At 55.9% G+C, this 12,613-nt stretch overlaps 5 protein-coding genes across 5 annotated transcripts; 2 read left to right on the top strand and 3 right to left on the bottom strand.

Moving 5' to 3' along the window:
• Positions 1–1,119: 1,119 nt before the first annotated feature.
• LY79DRAFT_334815 (uncharacterized protein) lies at positions 1,120–2,082 on the bottom strand. The gene is made up of 3 exons (XM_060552521.1): positions 1,857–2,082; positions 1,671–1,740; positions 1,120–1,580 (listed from the first exon to the last, which is right to left on the bottom strand). Exons 1-3 carry the CDS (start codon positions 2,020–2,022, stop codon positions 1,388–1,390), a joined length of 429 nt encoding a protein of 142 aa, XP_060410877.1. The 5' UTR covers positions 2,023–2,082; the 3' UTR covers positions 1,120–1,387.
• A 59-nt stretch (positions 2,083–2,141) lies between these two features.
• Positions 2,142–3,672, bottom strand: LY79DRAFT_522122 (major facilitator superfamily transporter; the record flags this gene model as incomplete). The annotated part of the gene is made up of 3 exons (XM_060555420.1): positions 2,142–2,668; positions 2,755–3,257; positions 3,311–3,672. The coding sequence occupies 3 exons, from the start codon at positions 3,670–3,672 to the stop codon at positions 2,142–2,144; spliced, it is 1,392 nt and encodes a 463-aa protein (XP_060410876.1).
• A 2,612-nt stretch (positions 3,673–6,284) lies between these two features.
• On the bottom strand, positions 6,285–8,465 carry LY79DRAFT_521984 (beta-glucosidase 6; the record flags this gene model as incomplete). Its single annotated transcript, XM_060555405.1, has 2 exons — positions 6,285–7,861; positions 7,910–8,465. The coding sequence occupies 2 exons, from the start codon at positions 8,463–8,465 to the stop codon at positions 6,285–6,287; spliced, it is 2,133 nt and encodes a 710-aa protein (XP_060410875.1).
• Positions 8,466–8,719: 254 nt separating this feature from the next.
• On the top strand, positions 8,720–10,306 carry LY79DRAFT_563392 (transketolase). Its single transcript, XM_060558550.1, has 2 exons — positions 8,720–10,041; positions 10,094–10,306. Exons 1-2 carry the CDS (start codon positions 8,877–8,879, stop codon positions 10,129–10,131), a joined length of 1,203 nt encoding a protein of 400 aa, XP_060410874.1. The 5' UTR covers positions 8,720–8,876; the 3' UTR covers positions 10,132–10,306.
• A 254-nt stretch (positions 10,307–10,560) lies between these two features.
• On the top strand, positions 10,561–11,656 carry LY79DRAFT_522015 (F-actin capping protein alpha subunit; the record flags this gene model as incomplete). The annotated part of the gene is made up of 6 exons (XM_060555410.1): positions 10,561–10,614; positions 10,670–10,688; positions 10,758–10,873; positions 10,926–11,068; positions 11,119–11,256; positions 11,311–11,656. The coding sequence occupies 6 exons, from the start codon at positions 10,561–10,563 to the stop codon at positions 11,654–11,656; spliced, it is 816 nt and encodes a 271-aa protein (XP_060410873.1).
• Positions 11,657–12,613: the final 957 nt, after the last annotated feature.

Raw genomic sequence — 12,613 nt, 5'->3', positions numbered from 1 at the left:
TTTTGCGCCGTCAGTCAAGTCCCTTGAAGAGCCTTTTGATCAGGTTTGTGCCGGAGTACTGTGTCAAACCATGAGCAAAAGGTTGTGTGCTTCAACAATAATAAAAAGAAAAGAAAAACGGAAGGACCTTGCTTACTTTCCATTGTTCCTCCGGACCTCTTCAAGGTTTCGCTGGTCTCTTGGTAGGGTACGTATCTATTCGTACCTAGGTAGTGTAGGCTTGCCCTGCCCCCCGCCAGCTGCGCCTACGCCTGCAGAAGCTGCACCTGTGCATATGCCGCTCGGGCCCAGGTTCAATCCGAACAGGAAACGGCAACCCTCTCGCACAAGCCAAACATGTGCATGGGCCAGGCTGGTCGACCTGACCACACCTTGTTTGGTCCAATTCACGGTCCAATTCACCTCACCCACGGCCTACTCTTATGTTAACCTCTTGAAATCGTATCAAAATCTCATCAAATCCGAAACCCAACGCTTGCTAACAACAACCTACCCGTCTATGTCCATACCTAATCTGACCCTATCCTCATGGCCCGGAGTCCCTCGGACACCCCTCAGTTTTCTTACCGATATGTCCCATCCTAGTTGCACAGCATCGCGTTAACGACGCAACTGCAAGCCACACTATTGGCCATCTGGCATTTCCACTGTTCCTGTGCTGCACGTGAGATCCAATACGATCTACGCGTCCACCAGGGCCAACGCCGTGCTGCCTCGGGGCCAAGCAGACGCCGGCAGTGTACTAACATTGGCTTCACCTTTGACTGTGTGACTCAGGCGCTGCTCGCCCAAGCTTTTGTATGGCATCATGGCATTCAAATTTGGTATAACCCGCGGGTCGAGCATCGGCCTCTTCATCTATATGCAGTGCAGCAAATATTAGGGGTATCTCGTTGCATGCGAGCACAAAACCGTACAGGGCCTCACGCCGCCGTCATTGGCAGCCATTCGATACGCGGCCTTGTGTAGCGTGATCCTCCACCTTGTCGTGTCGCCACTACCTGATGCCACTCGATCAATGACAGGCCAAGCCTATGGCCTTTTGCAGACGGCTGCTGCCGTCACCTCATGACGATCGTCGTGACTAGCAGCCGCATCTGCTACGTGCCGTCTCCCGCCTGCTGTTAGTCGTCCAATATTGCCATACAGCATCCTTGTTCGGCCGCCTGGGTCAGGAACGTGCTCGTTGCGTGCATGCGCCCAACCAGAAATTAATAGCAATAACGGAGCTGCATGCGACGCCATCGACCATTCAGGGCCAAGCAGCCTCTGTCAGTCATCCGGGCCAATCTGCAAAGTCTGTGCGGTGCCGCTCATGTCTGATCCTTCACCAGCTGTCGCTGAATCTCGCGTTGACTCGGCCCGCTCGCCACCGATCGCATGCGCTTCATTCATCAGTCTCGAGCGTTCTTCCTCCTAGCCACGAGTGGCGAATCGGCTGCGGGCCCTGATCCTCTTGCCGTACTTGAAGAAGATGAATGGAAACGGCAGCATGGCCACCGTCAAGAAAGCGAGCAACGACGAGGCCCAGGAATATCCCAGTTTGTTGTACATTTGAGTCCCGAACAACGGGAAGGCAGCTATCCCAAGGCATCCAAGTCAGCATAGAACCGAGACACGACACCACCCGGCCGGGTGGTTATGAGCGTTGGTGCCACTAGGTAACTCACCAGCAAACATGCATCGCACAAACGCATTGCTTGCGAGGGCCGAGGCGGCGTACAAGGGATAAGCATCGACCTGTGAGCCCAAACTTTTTTAGCACAATTCCGTCGTGTAACCCCCGGTCCTGAGACTGATTCCAAACCCCTGGAACGCCACAATCGGGGAGCCGATAGCGAGAGGGCCACACTTACAAGAAACGTAAAGATGCCAGTAAAGACAAGGAGAGTTCTGTGACACCACCAAGGCGGTTAGCTGCATGTCCCGCATACAAGTTGGGGGATAAAAACGAGACAACACTGTGGTCCGTAAGGCCTGACAAAGCTTGCCTAACGGCCGAGAGCAAGCGCGAAGATACATGAACCTGCAGAAACCTGCAGAAACCTGCCGGAGGCGACCACGGGCATGTCGTGGAATCACGGGTCATTCTCCAGCTTTGGGTCGTGCTTGCGATGCTGTGCGAAGGTAAAAACGCCGACTTACCCTGCTCCAAAGATGGCAGATCCAATGATGGGCATGATCCAGTGCAGATGGAGACTCCATCCAAACCAAAAGATGCCAATGGGGCACAGGAAGGCGCCGCAGATGACTGCAGGGAGCCGGAATTCTGGCTCGCTTGCCCCCTCGACGCCCGTCTCCTTCTCCAGATCGGCTATAAGCCGGCTGCGGATATGGTGCCACAAAGGGTCGGTCGCGGCGGCAAGGAACATGCCAACGAGGATGCCCATGAAGGTCAATCCGACTTGCCACAGGTTGAAACCGTGGACGTTGCTAAAGACGAGCGGGAACGCGCCGAAGAAGAGGTACAATATGCCCAAGAGGATTGCCGAAAAGATGTCGAGGTTGAGGACCATGGGCTCGAAGGCGAGCAGCTGAAAGGGGCGCATCAACGAGATGCCAATGGTCTTGATGACGGACTTTGTCGTCTTCTCGACGGGGGCCTTCCAGCGCTCATCTCCCGTCTCCTTTCGCATCTTGCGTGCCTTGTTTCGAAGGACAACCGGATCTGTACCGCACACGTCAGCCGCAAGGAGCTAATCCGAGGCGGGTTGGAAGGGGAAAGAGGCGCGTCCCCTCCACGGGTCAACTCACGATACGTCTCAGGTACGAAGACGAGAATAGCGACTAATAGCGCAAAGGCCCAGATGATCAACACATAATAGGTCCACCTCCAGTCGGCGTTGTAGTTGATGAAGCCGCCAATCAGCGGGCCAATGCAGGGCCCGATGAAGGGGGCAAGCGAGTACATGAGCATCGGAGCTTGGAGCTCATGGCGGGCGAACAAGTCGCTGACGGTGCCGCCAGACACGGCCAGGAAGGCGCTGCCCGATAGGCCGTCGAAGAAGCGGGAGACGATCATGGTCGCGATGTTGTGGGCGACGGCTGAAGGGATGAGCCAGATGAGATACATACTCCAGGAGACAATGTAGATGGGCCGGCGGCCGCAGAACTCGCTGAGCGGGCTCAAGAACATGGGGCCCAGGCTGATTCCAAGGACGAAAGTCGACAGGCCGATGGTGGCCACGATACGGGAGTTGCCGAACTCGGCGTCCATCTGGCCGTAAGTCGACGTGTAGATGGAACTCGCGGCGGTGCTGTCTCACAACGTCAACGCCCCCGTTCCTCATATACCGGCGGTCTCACTTACACGCAAAAGCTGGCGCACGACACGATGGACACGACGAGCCACTTTCTGAACTTGCCCATGCTTCGTGGGCACATGGGGTCGCTGTCACCGCCGTCGAAGGCCACCTCGTAGGGGTCGACCTCTTTCTCGGCCGCTCCCCCCTGCCCCTGCGGGCTGTCGTCTCTGTGCTCGTAGTCGTCGCAGCTATAGCCGTTGTGCGAGCGCGACCGGCTGAGGGACCGCGAGCGCCGGGCGGATCGCGTCGATGCGCTGCTGATGGTGCCGGTGCGGATGGGTTCGAAGCCCGACTCCCCGTGGACCGTGGTGCTGTCATTGTCGGGATGGGACGAGCGGCTCTCGGCCTTTTCGATGTCGTCCGTCATGGTCGGGCAACTGACTTTGTTGAAGCGAAGAACAGGCAGTTCCACACGATTGAATATTATCGTTCCCCCCCTTTCTCCCCCCCCCCCCCCCCTTTTGATACTCGGGTCGCGGATGTCGGGTATATAAGTAAGGGTGTTCCGGTGTGTGGTGTGGGCCGGCTTCCGAGTTCCAGGAGGCTACTGTGGATCGTGATAGAACCAGGATCGAGGTAGGTCAGGTTCGACTGCTTGGCCCAATTTTGCTTGCGGCCAACAGATGGTAGGGTGTGGATAGATTTTGTCAAGAAGTGGCGGAAACAAAAGACATCTCCCGTTGAAACGCTTTTGTTTCCTATCTGTAACCACGAGATCGGAAGAACAGAACAGGGAAGCGGGCGATAGTCTCCTTTTTGTTTGCAGTTCGAACAAGGTCAAGTAAGTGGGTATGGATAGCACGGCAGAATACCATCATCACGCACGACCATCATCCAAGCTACGTATCGCTCAATCCCCTACACCACTACGAGCGCAGTTACATTAGTCAATGATGGATGAGTGGTTCCAGCTAGCGGCGCATCCGTCACCATTTGGTAGATTATTCAGCCCAGAGACGCGGTTCGTTGCTCGCTCTTGATTCAATGGTACCCCGGCCTGGAAGTGGATCTCGTCATTGCGGCCAACGCGAAGGGAGGGGAGGGGGGCACAACCATGTCGTGGAGCCCCTGTGGACGAAGGCGGGTGGGAATGGATGACGCTGCTGCTGCAAAACGGGGGGGGTCGCCGCCGCCTTTGCGATTTATCCCCGGAGGCGCGGCGGCGGCCGGCAATAGCCAACCAAGGACATCAGTATCGGAGAGTAAAAATGGAGTGAGAATGGGAGTGGGAGTGGGAGTGGGGGGGGAGAGAGAGAGAGAGAGAGAGAGAGAGAGAGAGAGAGAGAGCGCTCGTCTGGTGCCATCACACGGGTGCCGCAACCATCTCGTTGGAATAGCAGGTTTATCGCATTCCGTTAGTAAGCACCACAAAACGAGAAAAGTGCCGCATGGGAAAGTGGAAAGAAAAGAAAAAAAACAGAAGGGGAAAAAAAGAAAGAAAAAAGGGACCGGCGGAGCGGCTTCGGAAACAAACCGTCGGTGACGTGACGCCGCAAAAACCGAGAGAGAGCAGACACCCTTCGACATCTGCAGCATCGATAGGGTGAGACAGGAGGCGCCTGTCAATCATTTAGTAAACTTTCCGGCAACGAGTCGTAGGGCTAAAACGGGTCTTGTAACGTACGCGCTGGAGAAGCCAACCCCGACAAACACAACCACAGACCAGACGGCGGAATTCCACGTACCCTGGGCATACGAGCGGTCGGCCCCCGGAGCGAAGCTAGACCGGATTGACCTTGAAGCTCTGGGAGGGAGAGGAAGGGATCCTACTTCTTCCTTCCCTTCTTCTTCTTTTTCTTCTTCTTCTTCTTCTCCCACTAGAGAAACGCCAGTCCTTCCTGGAGGTTCGTGACGAACCAGGTACGTCGCAGCATCGCGACCTCACTGATGGAGGGGGAGGAATGGAATGGAAGGTTGATCCCCGCACCCCAACTGCCTACACTAAGAAGTATCATATCTGGGCCCCCCCACCCTACCTAGGTAGGTACCTAGGTACAGTACCAGCTCAAAAGTCTTGTAACAGCAATAAGGGTCACATGATGCTTGTCTCACATAAACCAAGGCTAAACAATTCGGTTATTATGATAATGCTGTGTAAATCCTTTATAAATATGGGTCACACGGTGCATTCCTAGTTGCTTGATTGGGTGTTCTTTTTGCTGTAACAAGACTTTTGAGCCGGTACTGTAGGTACTCTGTGAACCTCCACCAGCATGCTGGTTAGCCCGATCCGGACGCTGATGCTTCGTCGCTTCGCTTCTTGTGCACAGCGCCGAAGCCGCGAGGATCGGATGGCGTCACGTCGCTCCCACGCCGCCGGCACCAAAGCCTGTGCTTTTCCTGACAGCTCCTCAACAATTCGTATTGATAACCCCCTTCTCTCCGTCCATGACTCTCTATCTCCGCGCCCAATCCGCTATTCGGTGCTGGCTAAATCCGCCTTGTTAATTATTGGGCCACCCAAGTGACGTGCTGCTGCTGCTGCTGCTAATACCTAGATTCGCGAACCGTGAGTATTACTAAAGCTTGAACATCACCCGACATGTGCTGGATTGGTAATGCTCCATTCGTTCGCTGCCATCATCTCTTTACCCGTCGCTTGCTTGCCAAATGTACTGTCAGGGTTTTTTGGGACCAGAAAAAACATCACCGAAGAGCATGCCGGTCTATGTAACTCTATCCATTGTTTGACTATCTACTCGGAGTCTCGTCGTGTGCATCTCCATTGGTGCGTCATTATCATACATGGCCTTCAATCTTCCCTTGCTACATGACTATCATCGCCCGTCGCTCTTCTCTATACATGAAATATGCCCTGTTAAACCAATTAAAAAAATGCAGTTGCCGAACCCTGGAAGGAATTAAAAAAAACAAAAAACGCCAATTGCATGCAACAAAATCCTTACGTGTCGTCCGTGTGTCGTCGTCTACTACTAGTCGTCCGCCCGCCCGCCGCCGGACCTCCGAAAGTCCGCTCTCTCACATCCGGTAGTACTCTGGCACGTCGTCAAAATCCGGCACGGTCCCTGAGCAGTCAAAGTCCCGGTCGTACGCCTTGGCCGGCAGGATCCCGGCCGCGAGGCCCTTCTTGTAGCTCCACAGCGGCGCACTCTCCGTGTCCCACGTCCAGTACCACCACCCCCACCCCTTCTCGAACGAGTGCATCTGCGCCTCAGCGAACATCTGCAGGAACTTCTTGTAGTCGCTGCTGAACCCGTTGGCGTCGCCGTTGGCCGCGTTGCAGTCGCACCTCGTGTCCTGCGTCGGGCACCGGGGCTCGAGGATCGACGTCGTCGCGTTGCCCGTGTTGTAAGTGCCAGTCCATCGGTTGCCCCAGCCGACGTTGGTGAGGTACTTGGCGCAATCCGTGTCCGCCTGCGACCACTCGGCGAAGAGCGTCGGCCCGTACCCCGTCGACGTGTCCATCGACTGCTCCGCCTGCTGCGTCCACCCGCTACACGCGTACTCAACCTTCTTCTTGTGCGTATAGACGATCTGGTCCGTGTTGAAAATGACGTACTGGTGCACATCGAGCGCCAGATCGCTATACCCCGTCAACTTGCCCTGCCAGTTGGCCAGCCCCATGAACCCGTCGCCAAAGACCACGATGCCCCCGATGCCATTGCTCTTGACCAGCTTGTACGCCTGCGCCGTCCACGACACCACGTCCGCGTTATTCAGCTCCACGTTGCGCGGCTCGTTGGCCAGCCCGTAAAAGGCGATGATGTTCTTGTACCGGTCTTGAGCGAAGAACTTGGAGAGCCGGTCGTGCATGTCGAGACTGCGCTGCGCGTTCGTCGCGCCGTCCTTGCCGTTGAGCCAGCCGATAGCGCCCTGCCGGCCGGAGTGGTTCCAACCGTTCTGACTGCCGGGCAGCCCGTGGACGTCGAGGTTGACCCGGAGGCCGTACTTGCGAGCCCACTCGATGCCGCGAAGGAGGTAGCGCCAGGAGGTGCGGAAGAGGTACGGGTCCCCGTCGTAGACCTCGACGGCCCAGTAGTTGAAGGGGATGCGGACATGGTCGAGGCCGGCATCGGCGATTTCCTTGAACGTCGATTCCGTAACGAACGTCGCGTAGTGCTTCTCGAGGACCTCGGCCGTCTTCTTCGTGCCGAGGTACTGGCAAAGCGTGTACTCGTCAATGATACCCAACCGCGAGTCGTAGTCGAATAGCGACGGCGTGATAAAGGGTTCCAGGTTTAGCCACCCGCCGACGTTGACGCCGCGGGCCGGTCGTGATCCGTACGACCCCCAAGAATCTTTGATGGCTGGCACCTTGTCGTTGGCGCGCTGCGAGTCGTCCCAGTCCGTGTATAGGCCCATGACGGGTAGGTCGCCAACCATTTCATCGGTAAAAGTAACGTTGAAGTCGGTCGTGTCCAGCCAGGACCACGGGTCAAGGTAGGTCCCGCGCCACTGCATCGGTACGCTGTCCTCATCGCTGTCGCCCAGAGTGGTTTTCGACGGGCTGCTCTTGTTCGAGTTGTTCTTGCTGACCACTACTGCCACCACGATGATGATGATGAGCAGCACCAGCGAAATTCCGAGGCAAATCCCTGTCAAGGTTAGTCATCGTCAGAAATGCCCGCGCCTGTTTGACTCACAAAGCTTCTTCCGCTTCCGCACGGGCTGTGGGGGATCTACGATCAAGTACTCCTTCTCGAGGCTGTGGTCAGAACTGCTCCATCCGCCGCCTCGCAAGTGGCCGCGCGAGCGTCCCTCCTCCACCACAGCGCCGCTGACCACCCGTCTCTTGTTGCCCTTGTGTTCTCTCCTTGGCTTTTCGTAGATCGCTTCTCCGTCCAGCTCCCGCTCCGCCCTCCTCGGACGCTCCCGCGGCGCATCTCTGTACTGTTGTTCGCGCCGCGCCCTTCTCCTCTCTGCTCGTTCTGCCGCCCTCTCTGCGTCTCTCTCTGGATCCCTTGTGCCGTCCGCACGCGACTCCCTTCTCTTTTTCCTCTTCGTGTTCTCGTGGTTGAGTGCCGCCAGCGCATCAGCAGACAGCGCTTGTGACCTCCTCTCGTCCCTGCTCTCCCCCGAGTCTGTGGCTGGCCGTCTGGATCCTTGCCCCTGCGATCGTCGTTTCTTGTGATGATGCTTCCTGCCCGATGAGTCTCGTGGCCGATGCGACGACGGTCGGGAAGATTCACCGGGCGACATTTTCGTCGATGGTTTGTCCGTGAAAGTGCTAGCCGCCGTTGCACTGGAATGTTTTGGGTTCGGTCAACATTCCAGACGTGAATACGTACGTGCTGACGCCAAGGGTAACGAATCCAATTCCCTGTTTTGGAGGTGCATAGACAGCTCGGCAGTTGGCAGGACAACAATCGATGTATCGATCTTATCAGGGCGTAAAGTGGCTACAAGGGTCTGTGGGAGCCAAGGGCCGCTACAGCCCCGCGAACGCCGGCGCAAGCCGAACTTGACTTACATCACCCGCCATCCCTCGGTTTAGGACGAGAGAGCCCCCTCGTTGAGCCGGCCGTCCTCAATCCCTTCATCTCTAGTCCCTTTCCAAATCCAGGAATTGACTCCTCGTAACACTTCCTTTGGCTCTCTCAATTATTCGCAATGAGGTCATCTATCTCAATACGTCCATTGCGGCGAGCGCTGGCGCCGTCAGCCTCAATACAGCTTCCCCTCGCCGTCTCTCGGCTTTACTCGACACACCCTCCGAATGCGAAGCTCAACATTCCCGTCGACTACGCGACGACCTCGCTACTCGCACACTCCTCCCAGACAGCCCTCAGCACAGCAGACCTTCCGGAGGAGGTACGAAATGGCACGACAAAGAAGATGAACCTGTTCCAAGCCATCAATGACGCCCTCTCAATTGCGTTGGCGGAGGATGACTCCGTCATGGTGTTTGGCGAAGACGTAGCCTTTGGTGGTGTCTTTAGGTGCACGATGAAGCTGGCCGAGACATACGGTGCCGATCGTATCTTCAATACACCTCTCACAGAACAAGGTATCATGGGATTCGCCATCGGAGCAGCGGCGGAGGGTATGCGGCCAGTCGCGGAGATCCAGTTTGCTGACTACGTCTACCCGGCATTCGATCAACTGGTCAACGAAGCGGCCAAGTACCGGTATAGAGACGGAGCGTGTGGTCGCAGCGTGGGCGGACTAACTGTGCGAATGCCCTGCGGCGGCGTCGGCCACGGCGCCCTATACCACTCTCAGTCACCCGAGAGTCTGTTCACTCACATTCCTGGCTTGCGAGTGATAATGCCCAGATCTCCTCTTCAGGCCAAGGGTCTATTGCTAGCAGCCATCCGCAGCAACGACCCCTGCATCTTCATGGAGCCCAAGATTCTGTACAGAGCTGCCGTCGAACAGGTTCCAGCGGGGGCATATACGCTACCTCTGTCCAAGGCGGAAGTCCTCAAGGAAGGCAAGGATGTCACAATCATCTCATACGGGCAGCCTCTGTACACGTGCATGTCGGCCATTCAGCGAGCTGAGGAAGACTTGGGCATCTCTGTCGAGCTCATCGATCTGAGAACACTGTACCCTTGGGATAAGGAGACGGTGTTCCAGAGTGTGCGTAAGACTGGCCACTGCGTTGTGGTGCACGAGGCCATGGTAAATGCTGGTATTGGAGCCGAAGTTGCTGCTACTATTCAAGAGGACCCTGACACGTTCCTGAGACTGGAAGCGCCCGTTGCGAGGGTTGCGGGATGGAGCATTCACACCCCGTTGTCATACGAGAGGTTCAACATTCCGGATGTAGCAAGTAAGTCTGACTCTGTCCTGTTCGTGACATCGAGCAATGCTGACTTGCCCAGGGGTCTACGACAATATCAAAAGAGTGCTGGACTATTGAGGCAATTGCCGGCGGATCGGGAGATTCTGGAACGTGGAAGGGCAGGTGCCAAAATGTAGTACATACCTATGATGAAAACGCGAATTGTCTTCGGATATATGAGTTCAGTAGAATTGTAAAATGTAGATGCCATTGCAGTGATGGAAGCCAGATTGTTTGGCAGCGTGACGATGAGAAAGTACCTCGTGTGCCCCTCTTCCTTCCGCGTGAATGGAGGTTTAGCGCTAACAATTTAGCCCCTTTCCTAGCCAATCCGTCGTCTCCAGTCCCGCCTCCAATTGCCCCGCATTACGTTTCAACGTCGGGAGCAGCAGCAGCAGCTCGACATCGCAGCCGCATCCGCATCCGCATCCGCATCACCGCCATTCAACGTCCAACGTCTAGCTTGCACGACCTACCGAGCCCTTTTCCCAGTGCAGTAGATTCGAAATGTCCCAAGTCGAGACCGTCTCCTCCTTCGTGGAGGGAGCCCCCCCCGGCGAGGTTCGTCCACTACTCCCTAACCGCATAGCTGCAAACCAAGCTAACCCGATTAAAGCTCGCAGATGTTATCGCAGGTAATGCCACGCGCTCCGCACGCCATCCCTAGAAGGATTACAGGCTCGAACGATACTAATACGACAAAGACATCAAGTCGCTCACTGCGTCGGATCCCGACATTGTCTCCAGCCTCGAGCCGGCGTTTAAGAAGTATAACGAGGAGCAGTTCGCTACGGTGAAGCTACCGGGCGGAAGCCAGCAGGTTAGTTCGAAACGGCCGCCAGAAGATATTGGATGTTAATAAGATGGTGCAGGTCATCATAAGCTCCCACAGCTCGCTTGGTGACGGCCAGTACTTTGACGTCGAGAGCTCGACGAGCTTCTCCTTCGACCACAGCACACAGAAGGCCAGCAACGTGCAAAGCTACGTGCTGGAGAGCGCAAATGCGGACTTGATGTAGGTTGAACAGTTCGGGTGGAATGCTCGTGGTGCTAAGAGCTTTGCAGCAAGTCGACATTGAAGAGTCTTGGTCCCTATGTCCAGGAGCACTTCCCTAATGCCGCGTATGGCGTCTACCCAACTGCGAACGACACCCAGGTAGCAGTCATCATTGTCTCGAACAAATACTCTCCCAACAACTTCTGGTACGGGTGCTCAAATCAGTATTTCCATTTAATGTCAGTACTAATAGTGTTCAGGAACGGTCGTTGGCGGTCCCTCTACATCTTCGACCCCTCTTCCTCGAGCCTCGAGGGTTCCGTAAAGGTTGACGTGCACTACTACGAGGATGGCAACGTCCGGCTTCTCACCAATCGTCCCTCACAGGCTTCGGTCTCGTCGGGCACGGGCGCCGGCATCGTCAAGGAGATCTCGACGTCGGAGAAGAAGTACCAGGAGGAGCTGAACAGGGGATTCACAAGCCTAAGCGAGGGCGCGTTCAAGGGCCTAAGACGGCAGCTGCCCGTGACGAGACAGAAGATCGAGTGGGACAAGATCACCTCGTACAGGTTGGGCCAGGACATTGGCGGCGGCGCGAGACGATGAGCCGGGAACGTGTGGAACTTTTCCTGGAAGGGTCATGCTTGGAACGATGCTCTTTTGCGCATTCAGCATACAGGCTAGAAATGGTTAAAAGCTTTTTAAAACATACGAGGGTAGCACACTGGTTCCCGTGTTCACAATGATAAGCGAGGCGCATTCCTCAGCCTCAGCCTCAGCCTCGTCGAACGAATGCGTTAGATTATTTAATGTCACCGCGGGAGAAATACAGCAGCTTCGAAGACCGGCGAGAAATACCTGTTTAGGCAGTATGACGCGAACGGTTATCCATCGTCAGCGTTGGCGGTTGGCCACGAGGAGCGGGATCTCTAACCCGCGCGTTCCCCGCCTTTCGCTTTCCACGGGACTGACATGGCAGATGCCGAGACCGTCCGGAGTGCCTTCGGAATCCTTTGGAGGTTCTAATAGGTAGGAGGCACTGCCCTATGGAGACGAGAGATGTGCCAGTCAAAACTTTGATGTATGTGGTTCGGGTTGGAGCAGGCTGTGGCATCCGGTAGCCTGGTTTATATTCGCATTTGAGAAGCAGAACTGAGACTCATGCCGTTGAAGAGTCCGGAACCCTCGGGTTCATAGAGCCTCGGTGGGCGGCGGTGAAAGAAGGCAATCTCCGAAACGATGGCATGCATGTGTAGATGGGAAGGCGGGACAGCGGCAGACACCGGTATTAGTCAAGGATGATGCTGTTCCCGCATCTGAAAACCAGCGGGATTAGGACAAGATAAGCCAGCCGTTGCAGCTGCAGCGGCGGGCTCAGCGAGGTCGCAGTCGGGGTTGCTGATAAGTCCGGCGATTGGCGGGTCGTTAAGTTTACGAACACGAAAAAAACCGGGGACCGGATTGCGAGTATTCGATAAGCCGACTGGGCGAGAGATGGGAAATATACAGGCCCATATGGCCGAGAAATCCTACATAATTAGCTATGCAAGAGACAATAGTAGC

The sequence above is a fragment of the Colletotrichum navitas genome (assembly GCF_030913465.1).
Source record: "Colletotrichum navitas strain CBS 125086 chromosome Unknown LY79scaffold_62, whole genome shotgun sequence".
Taxonomy (NCBI): domain Eukaryota; kingdom Fungi; phylum Ascomycota; class Sordariomycetes; order Glomerellales; family Glomerellaceae; genus Colletotrichum; species Colletotrichum navitas.
The sequence above is the reverse complement of the archived record's forward strand: the minus strand, read 5'-3'. Positions and strand labels throughout refer to the sequence as shown.

Coding starts and splice junctions, on each gene's coding strand:
- LY79DRAFT_334815 (XM_060552521.1), bottom strand. CDS start 2,022: ATGTATCTTCGCGCTTGCTCTCGGCCGTTAGGCAAGCTTTGTCAGGCC. Junction 1,741..1,856: donor CTGGCATCTTTACGTTTCTT/GTAAGTGTGGCC, acceptor TTGGGCTCACAG/GTCGATGCTTATCCCTTGTA. Junction 1,581..1,670: donor TGTGCGATGCATGTTTGCTG/GTGAGTTACCTA, acceptor GCCTTGGGATAG/CTGCCTTCCCGTTGTTCGGG.
- LY79DRAFT_563392 (XM_060558550.1), top strand. CDS start 8,877: ATGAGGTCATCTATCTCAATACGTCCATTGCGGCGAGCGCTGGCGCCG. Junction 10,042..10,093: donor CAACATTCCGGATGTAGCAA/GTAAGTCTGACT, acceptor TGACTTGCCCAG/GGGTCTACGACAATATCAAA.